The 10,216-nt window shown below is 43.9% G+C and overlaps 1 protein-coding gene across 1 annotated transcript in view; it reads left to right on the top strand.

Annotated features, from left to right (window-relative positions):
- Window positions 1-776: 776 nt before the first annotated feature.
- CLINT1 (clathrin interactor 1) overlaps window positions 777-10,216 on the top strand; it is a 46,024-nt gene continuing 36,584 nt past the window's right edge. Inside the window, exon 1 of the mRNA XM_030957174.1 lies at window positions 777-959. Coding sequence (XP_030813034.1) covers window positions 919-959 — 41 coding nt within the window. The 5' untranslated portion in view covers window positions 777-918. The remainder of the gene's footprint in view (window positions 960-10,216) is intronic.

Genomic DNA, 10,216 nt, shown 5'->3' with positions numbered 1-10,216 from the left:
AATATTCTCCTGAGGCAGTTTTTATGTGGGTGACTGTTCCCTGGGTTTTGTCAATCAGCTTGGCCTTTCTCCAGAAGTGCAGACAAGGTTCCTGCCTGTGCAGTGCCGCGGTGGGCAGCCCTCATGCTGTGCTGTCCCCTCTGCTTTTCCAGCAGTTTCTTTCCAAAATCTGGGTCTGGGGGATATGGAAATTCCAGCAGCAATTCGCTCCAGGCCGCACACCACGATCAGCAGATGGACGGCCACGAGGGCAGAATGCTGTTGTGAAAAGAGTTCGCCGAGCATAAAACCACGTTCTGGTCCAAAATGGGTTTTACACCAGTGTTTTGACTTTTAACCAACTATTTCACAGCCTTTTTCCATCCTGTGGCTCGCCGGGTTGCAGATGCAGGCAGCATGCTGAATGGTGTGAGGAAAGTTTGAGACCGGGTTTGAGCCGGGCTGTCCGTGCCCCTCAGACGGGCACAACCGCTCGGTGTCCCCGCCATGTGAGAGCGACGGTTCAGCCCTCAGGACACGGCCGGCGGAGCCTCATCCCAGTCTCATCCCGGTCACTTTCATCCCATCCCGGTCACTTTCACCCCGGTCACTTTCATCCCATCCCGGTCACTTTCATCCCTGTCACTTTCACCCGGGCCTGCCCCCCTCAAGCCCGCTCCCGGCAGGCACCGCGCGCACAGTCGCGAACTACAACTCCCGGAAGCCCTCGCGGCGCCCAGCAGGCTCCGCGCCCGGCCCCTCCTTCCCCAAGACTCCATTTCCCAGCACCCCGCGGGGCAACCCGAGCCTTCATTTCCGGGAGCGGCGCCGCGTCCCCTGCTTGGCGGAGGCGGCGGCGGCCGGAGCGCGGCGAGTGGGGCCTCCTGGGGCCGGCGGCGGAGGGAGCGAGACCGGGCGGGTCTCTGGGAGGTCGGCTCCATGTTGAACATGTGGAAAGTGCGGGAGCTGGTGGACAAGGCGTGAGTACGGCGGGGCGCGCGCGGGGGGACGGGGGCAGCTCGGCCGTGGCCCCTCAGCCGGGCCCGCGTTCCCCCCGCCCCCCCCAACATGGCCGCGGCCCCTCCCCCGCTGAGGTGGCGGCTTCACACCCCCTCTGTGCCCGGCTGACCCCGGCCCCGTTGTCTCTCCCTGCTCCCGTCCCTATCCCCCGATGACTGCCCGGGGACGCCCCTGAGCGTCTTCCTGGCGTGGCCTTGCGGTCCCTCCGGGGTTGCAGAATACCTGAACAGCCAGGGGTTGCTGCTCAGGTATTCTGTGGCCTTTCCATTATGGTTGGCTACTTTCCCGCCCCTTTTGGGCGCATCTGGGCCCTTCCAACTCTTGGCGATCGGCGCTTCAGCTTCGGGTGCCCCCTCCTGTGCCAGGGTCCCGAGCTGTGTGTGCCCGGTTCGGTGTAGGAGCCCTTGGAGTCTGGCTCTGCTGGATTGGCTCCCAATGCTGCCTTTAGGCCCCTGAGGGGGAACAGAGAAGTCTCTCAAAGCAGGAGGGGGGGTAAAGAATCACCTGCAGGTTTTCAGGGAGCTTCCCAAGTCACCACATGCTCTTTAAAGTGTTTCCCTCCTTCCTAAGGACAGGTTGGCCTGCCATTGCCATTGACTCCCAACCCCCGGGATTCAGAGTGGTATTGGGCTGAGATGCCCGTTCGTGCCCCTTACACGTTTAAATAGCTCAGATATTTACAAGTTTGTTTAATTGAATGGAGCCTCTTCCTGCTGAATACTTGTCTATGGACTTGGTTAGCGTGATCATTGTGTTGCAGATGGAGAGCATGATGTTATTGCTGCGTGTGTCAGCTGCTCCTTCATTTTTAGCATGAGGAGAATTTGGTGTGGTGGAGAACTTAGCAAAGATTGTTTTGCCTCCTCAAACAATAAACCTGTAGAGGAAAGTTTGGAGCGCTTCTCCATCACTCTTTCCAGTGGTGCCTGGTGATGGGACCAGGGGCAGTGGGCACAAACTGAAACACAGAAGTTCTGTGTGAATATGAGGAAAAGCTTCTTTACTTTCAGGGTGACAGAGCACTGGAACAGCCTGTCCTGAGAGGTTGTGGAGTCTCCTTCTCTGGAGGTCTTCCAAACCTGGCTGGATGTGATCCTGTGCAACCTGCTCCAGGTGTACCTGCTTTAGCTGGGGGTGGGACTGGATGGTCTCCAGAGCTCCCTTCCAGCCCCGGTAATTCTGTGGGTTGAAGATGTCCCTCTTCAGTGCTCATGGCAGGGGCTTGTCCTAGATGCTCCCTAAAGTTCCTTTCCAATCCAAACCATTCTGTGTTCTCTGAATTGTGGAATGCTAAGAGGAATAACTGGCTGAAGGTCTGTAGATTGGTATATACCAGATGGTATTAATGACAAACAGCTGTACCTGCCCTTACAAGTCAAAAGTCTTTCAAAACTGAGATCTGTTGTAACTTCTACAGAAACTTTTGTTTCTCCAAACAGCTTTTAAAAGGGCCTGTGTGATGTATAGGCTTAAAGATAAAGGCAAACTGAAGAGAAGTGTCAGCTTATTCATGATAATCAACTGTTCTGCTCAAGGTGCTTTGTATTAGACTGAGACTTTTCTAGGCCAAGATTTGGATGACATTCAAAAACCACTGTGACTAAGTCTTGTCCTGAGGAAGTTATTTACTTTTTACAGCTTCTTGTATACAAAGTCAGCCCTGGGTAAAGTAGTTTTAATAATGTGACAGATGAGGTGTTTAGGAGTACAACCCTGACTTGAGTTCCAGGACCTTGCAGGGAAATAAAGTTTTTCCTAAGTTTTACTTGTGTACTTTTTTGTATGTAGGATTAATGATCCCTGTAGCATTGTGATATTGTCACTGGTTTTAAAATGTTTACTTCTAAAGATATAAGTAAGTCCAATGCTACATCAAAATCTGAATGGCAAAAGACATTCTATTTCCAGAACAGGTGCAACATTTCCAATAATAAAAAATGGGTTTTTTTAATAAACTTCAGTTTTCTGGGAATAACATTATCTAAATAAAGCAGATTGTTTATTAAAAAAAAAAGGGGGAGAGGAGGGGCAGGAGGAAGGTGGAGCCTGCAGAGTAAATAGTATTTAGAGACATCAGGATCAATAGTCCCATTGTGTGTGGTGCAGATTTGTCATAATGTCTTCTGTCTTAAGGCCATGACTTACGAAATTCTCTGCAGAGGAAGCTAAATGATATAATCTGCCTCATAAATAACAGCTGATGCTGTGGCAGCAGCATACTGAACTTCAGCAAGAAACTGCCCTTCTTTCCTTAAAAAGGGAATATGATTATATGGGGATTTTGAAATTGTGCAAATAGCTTGAAATTTTCCTTGATAGCTTTGATAGTGGTTTTGAGCTGTGCATCTTGGTTCCATATTCAGCTGATACTTATCTTAGAGTTTCAATTTACTCATCTGAGGTTTGTTTTTTATCCTTATTTGTGCTTCAGTGACTGAGAGCTTGGTTAGGTCAGCTATTTCAACATGAATGACTTCTCTTACACAATTCTCAGATACTTTGGTGTGTGAAGGTTCTGTAAGTGGATGATAAACAGCTGTGGGTTACTTTATATGCTAAAACCCAGGTTAAAATGGTAACCTGTTAACATTCATCAGTCTTAGAACCTAAAAATAAGTTAGCAGCTGCAAAATACATATCAGAAATTAAAATTTATATTTAGTATTTTTGAAGTATTTGGTGTCTGTTTTTTTTGGTGTGGTTGGAATTGGGCAAGGAAGTTCATCAGGTAAATTCTGCTTTGTAATTCTCTTCACAATTGCCTCTTATTTTTATGGTAGCGTTTTCTAGTAACTCCAAAGTATGGATCTACATCCTGTTGTGCATGAGACAGCTATTTAGATACTGAGTGGTGGTTCTATTGTATTTGAAGTTTAGGAGGAAGACTCTGTGATAGAGTATTAGATTTACTGTTCTAGGATGCGGTGGAATCCTTTTGTTCTGTCTTGTTCTGCCCTTTGTTAACTTCACTGCTTTTCAATGCTAATGCAACTCCCTCCTTTAAATATTAAGTACCTTGATTAGGTTTGAACAGTAATACCTTGTTTCTGGCTGGGCATTGTAAATAAGGTTGCAGTTTAAATCAATTATAATAAAACCTGTATGTATACCTAGTAAAATCTGCTTGTCATGAGGTTTATTCTTGCAATTTCAAAATAACTGTCAAAATTCTTCCACCCTCCAATTTCTTAATGGGTACTGCAGTGTGTTCAAGAGTTCTTAAAGTGTGTGAAATTATATTGAATTTCTGGTTAGTTTATAGTTTAGAAGGTGTAGGTCTATGTACTCTTATTTCTTCTGGAGTAAATTCTATCACATATTATTATGTGAAGAAATTAACTTAAGAAAGCAGCTTTTCACTTTTGTGTTCACTTGTATGGGTTCTTTTTCCCCAGTAATTCAAAACTGAATTTGTAAAGTAAACTAAACAGTTGGAAAATAAATGCAGCCCTCTGTGCTCAGCTCGTTGGCTCCAGGACAGTGAACACTGTTTAAATGGCAGAGGTTTCTGATGGCTCAGGGCCAGGGTGGTGCTTGGTGCAAAGTTGGTGAGTCAGGTGGCAGTTCTGAGTCACTCCTGAGGCAATGGCAGAGATTTCTTTTTCGATTCCCTTTTGTCACAGGCTCAGCTGAGGGCTGCAGTGTGGCTGTGTTGCCTCAGCATTGCAGGCAGGAGGTGGCCAGTTGCTGTGGCAGAGCACAGAGACACAAGTCACACACTGGAGCTGCTGGTGGGAGTGTGAGCTGCAGGAACATTTGGCAGGTGGGAAGGAGTCTGGTCTCCCTCCCTCCCACTGCTCTGCAGCATCAGGGGATCTGCAGCTTTGTCTCTGGATGCTCTGGTGAGAGCAGTCCCAGGTATTGTGGCGCCCATGGCAGAGTTCAGGTTACCCCGTGCCTGCTCTGAACCAATCCTGCACTTGTGATGAAACTTGAGGCCAAGTGTTGCATTTACTGCTTGTGAGCTGCAGGAGACTAAGGATCTGCAGCCTGCCTGGTACTGTGTAGAGGCAGCTTATGTAAGGAAAGTCATATTTTTATTGGTATAGGTGTATCAGTACTTTGATCATCCAATCACCAGGGGCCTTAACCAAGTTTCTCTTCACTGTGTGATAATAAAACTGGCAAAAGCTGTTGTGGTCACTGAGAGTGAGTTCAGGAGTCCTGGCTGTGGAAATACAGAGTGTTATGCAATTCGGTAACTTGGCTTTTAAGTCTTACTGGACAAGTACATGTTGTGCTTTGTGTTCCCTGTGAGATTTCTAGGGGAGGTCTACAAAGAAAACCCCATGGCTTTAAAAAAAACAAGGAATATTAAGAATTCCTGCCAAAACACATTTTAACATGTCAGGAACTTGGAGATATCAGCTTGGCCTAGTGGCCAAGTTCAAAAGCCAGGCCATCATCTCTTTTTAGTTCTGTTGAATTTTTTCTTCTTGAAGCAGAAACTACTGATTTTTATTTTGCTGAAAGGTTCTCTTATGTTGTTAACCTGCATGAGGGGTTCAGCTCAAAGCAGACCACAGTGTTTGTGTGTATATAGGTAGCAAGGCCAGCTGGGCTCCTCATTGCAATAACTTCTCTCTTAATATGTCATGTTAACATTTTTCCTGCCTGATTTCTGTCACAGACATGTAGGACATGCAGCAGGCAGGCTGGAAAACCTTTGAACCCGTTGAGATCAGATTGGTGCCTATGCAGCAGTGTGGTGAGACCTTACAGCCACTTTCTTTTTAAAATTCCATTGCCATCCTTAGCTTTTGGGATTTTCTGCATGCATGACCTTAATGTGAGAGAGCTCCTTTTAAGCACCTTTCCACACATCACAGGATAAGAAACAGTCTCATAAAAAAGGGATGAAAGTGACAGATCTGAATGTAGTTAGGACAGTATTATCCAGATGTTCTTTAATTCAGGTGAGGTAGTTGTCACTTACTTAAAAGTTAAGGAGAGGGCCTGTGGATTTCTTGCTAGTAATAGAGATATGACAGTTACCATACTCCTGTTTTGTTCTGTGCTCCTTCCAGGTCAGTTTTGTCCACCTGAGCCCTGCTTTGCTACTACTGCTCTTAGCCACACCTTTCTAGGGGCCCAGCAGGAATGTGTTTGCACTCCCTTGTGTTGCAGAGTGGGAGGAGAAGTATTGCAGAGCTGTTTCCATGTGCTTCACAGACTTGATGAATTGCCCAGTATATAATAGTTTAATTTCTTTTTAAATGGAGAGCAAATAGTCTTGTTTAGAATTGATTGTAATAAGGAAGCATTATAACACTTTAAAGTGTATTTTAGATGTAGCCACTTGAGTCCTCTGTTATTTATTCAGATGCTACAGCTATGCAAAGAGAAAGGATTTTTAGTGTTTGGGGAAAAGGAAGGATTAAAGGAGCTGTTGTCATGAGCTCCAATAGAACTAGGCAGGGGAGAAGTTCTGGTTGATAAACAGCATGTTTTCTTTAGTGCTTCTAATTGTACAATCAGTAAAGAGGAGGGTAAACTATTGGTAAAGTAGCATGAATTACTATTTCTATTGTTGTTGCAATTTCTTGCTGTTGTAACCTAAAGCATGTAATGAGACCCTGCACTTCACTCCCAGGTCATGGATGGGAGGGAAGCTAGTAAGATAATTCTGTCAAGTAAACGAAGTCACATTGTGCTGGTAACAGTTAAAAATCTGCATTTGTTGACTTCCAGTCTCCTGTTGCTGTCTGCTACCTCCTGCTATGTCTGCAGGATACTAATGTGATAAATGCACCCCAGTCATTTACCCTACAATTACAGACCTTACACTGACTTTTGATTGCTCTCTGCCTTTGGAATGCTCATGTTTGGCCAGAAATACGCAGGATCCCATGTACCCTTAGCTGGGGGTTTTCAATCCTTCAGCCTAACTGCTTTCTCTTTTTAATGTGCCTGTAATTGTTCTTATTTACAGTCGATTTTCTTGTGGTTCATAGATTTGTCCACCCAGACTACTGAGCTCTTTAATGAAATGCTGTTTGCTCATTCAGTAATAGCAGGTATTATTGTAAATGATCCATCATAAAATATATCCAGCAGAAGGGTAAATGACTGTCTAACATTTGTCCATTACTATCTGAATCTCCTGTAAACTCCTTTGCTTCAGTCCCAGGATCATTTAGTTTTCTCTATATTTAAGATTTATTTTGGTTTGCATAAGCAAGATCGTCAGGGCAGTGAACAGTTCCACAGTTTTATGTAAGGGACAGTTAGTTAACCCTCACTGCATGAGTTATGCTCCTATTGCTGCTAAAGAGGTGCCCTGCTGATAACTGCTTTAAGAACAGCATTTTGTATTACTATTACAAGCCAGATGATTATGATGATCTTCAGCCCTGGAAGGGTTTGTCCTCTACCTGGTTACCAGAGAGCTGAGAGAGAGAAGAAAGTCTTGGCAATACAAAGGAGGACTGGATTTGAGCATAGCATTTGGCTCTGCAGCCAGGCATGGCTGTGTCTGCCAAGTACTTGTAACAGCAAGTTACTTCTTCAGGCTTTTGTCCTTCCCTTAAAAAACTTGCAGAAGGTTGCTGGTGTTAATAAGGAAAAAGAAGGGTTCTAGTCTTTGGGCCATGTAATTGAGTATGGGAGATAAGCATCTGTGAAAGTATTATGCTCTGTTATCTCACATACATTAGTACAGTGTTCTCTTGTTTGAATATTCAGCTGGTGGAGTAATCCATCAAACAGGCAAATATGACAAGCTGATGGATTTATTAAGAGTTGGCATTAGGTAGTTGTGGCCAAGCACACAGTTTCATCAGCACACTCCCAAGTGGTGCTTTTGTTAGTGCTCTTTCAAATGTGTTATTGCCATTTTACACCCTGTGGTAGCTGACAATAGTCTGTATTATGTTGTGTAAGGCTAGCTCAGGTATTTTATGCATTTTCAAGGAATCTAAGTGATGTATGTGTGACAACTTCTGTGTTCTGGAAATGTCTCTAAAGCAGAGTTTTGTGTGTCCTTGCCAAGCAGGACTGGGCTCCTGCATGAAACTGGTCAAGGGTAAGAGCCTTACCTACATCACTGTGTGCAGTTGTGATCAAAAGGATCGAGGTGCTTAACTCAGTTCTATGCTAATTCTCTTGGTTGTGTTGCCAGTTGGTGTATTACAGAATATTAGCTGATTTGCATAATTATTTCATATACAAGGTATAATTACTTCCAAAGCATTGGACACACTACTGCTTTCTATCCTCAGGCTTTGCTATTTCAATGTGCAACTGTAAGTGTTGCAGTTGTCCTAAAATGCAGTCTTGCTGATCTGAGTCTTTTATATTTATCTCCATTCATTTCAAGTGTTAAATGAATTTCTGTATTTATATGAAAATTATGTTTATTTCTAAAAACAAAGATGAGCCATTGGAGGATGAGTGAAGCATTGCTTCACAGGATGAAGAACACAAAAATGTAATGATTGAGAGTTGTGTCCTTTATTCTGGAACTTTTGGAATATGTTTCATTGATTTATTCTGAAGTGTGAGTACAGCTTGTCCAAAGTCATAATGCAAGAATTCCAATTTGAACTCATCTCCAACATACAGTGTGACTGGCCTGTTGACCTGTTGCTTCAAGTGTGTTTCAAATACTTTGCTGGCATGTGCTTGATGAGGAACTTCAGCTTCCAAATTGCCACTGTGTGCTCTGAACTTAAACTGAGATAGTATTTAGAGAAGAGGGGCAGGAAATTGAAACTCCTTGAGAAGAGCTGTTCCCTTTAATAGTTTTTTTTTTACTGATACAAAGCTGTACAATGGCATAACATTTTGTTAAAAGTTGGCTGTTTCACAGACTTTAAATGCTTATTTCAATTTTTTTGTATTTATAAAGCAGAACTAATGAAGGGCAGGAGAATGAAAAGCAAAATCAGTAGCACATGTACAAGTGAATAGTCAAATTTGCAGTTGATCTTTTTCCAGCTCCTTGTAGTGATCTGGATCTTATTGACGCAGGTCAAATATGGACCCAGTTAGACACAAGGATTGACAGCTGCTGTTGTGTTTTGGTTTGGAGCAGGGAGCTTTATTTACCTGTTCCATTTGAAATGAAGAGCCGTTACACAGCTAAAACTTGAATGATGCTTGGTAGCCTCTTTAGAAAGAGCACTTGTGTAGAAGAGCAGAACTCAACAGAACAAAATGGTCCTCCTATTCTGCCTCTCTGCAAAACAAGGTCTGATTCTAACTGGGATGTACTTTTTTTTTTAAGATGTGCTAAGGTAAGGTCACGTGAAATTGGTACAAGTTGGTACCTTACTACTTTTCAGAAAGCTGTATAAAAGTACTCTTATGCTCTGAGTACTCTTGAGTATTATTTCAGTGCCAGTTACAAAGAGTATTCATTACTTATTCTTGCATTGTGTGCTGTGTAATGATGGTGTTTGGGTTGCTGTGTGAGGAATTGGAAAGAGGAACAGACCCAACTGGAAGTTCTTTCTCTCCCAAAAGGACTTTGTAGATTATCTGGATTTGAGCTAGAGTAGTTCCCTAAACTTATTTGCCATACAATTATGTTACACACTTGAGGAACCAGTGTTGGGATGGGAAAGGAGATGAGAGGGACTCTTAAAGTTCTTGTGTAAGTGGAGGACATTGGACACAGAGTTAAATCTCCCCTTGTAGTTGCCCTGAAATCTCAAACACAGTCAGCGCTTTCACCAATAAGAAAACATAACCCAAGCCATGAAATCAGAGTTTGCAGTTTCACACTTGGTGTAAGCGTAGGCTGATGGTGAAAGAGGTTTCACAGCCTCCTGTCTGCCACAGCCTGCACACTTCTCTCCCTTTTGCTGGCACTTGCAGACTTTCTGCTTGATGAGAGAATCTCTGACTAACCAGTTGTTTTTGCCAATTTAGTTCTCCACTGGATTAGTTCCCTGGTATAGTTAACTCCATCGTCACACAAATATTTGTACTGGCATAAAGGAAGGAATGGTGTTTGGGCAAGAATAAGTGGCTGGGGGCAAAGTACAAGTTGAGAGCAATACACCCTTAGCATGTGATTTCACAAGCAGGTTGAAGAGCTCTAAGATTATTTTTCTACTAATACAGAACTAACTTATTTTTATACCTGGCTATTCCCTGTCTTTGCCTTCCTTGTGCTGCTGGTGTGTGGTTCAGTATTTGCTTGTGCTCTCTTGCTGATAACAGCTAAAAGAGCCCCCATAATGGTTTTAGGGTTCATAACTGATTTGGCCAC

The sequence above is a fragment of the Camarhynchus parvulus genome, chromosome 13, assembly GCF_901933205.1.
Source record: "Camarhynchus parvulus chromosome 13, STF_HiC, whole genome shotgun sequence".
Taxonomy (NCBI): domain Eukaryota; kingdom Metazoa; phylum Chordata; class Aves; order Passeriformes; family Thraupidae; genus Camarhynchus; species Camarhynchus parvulus.
Note: the sequence above shows the minus strand (reverse complement) of the source record. Positions and strands in the feature narration are given on the sequence as shown.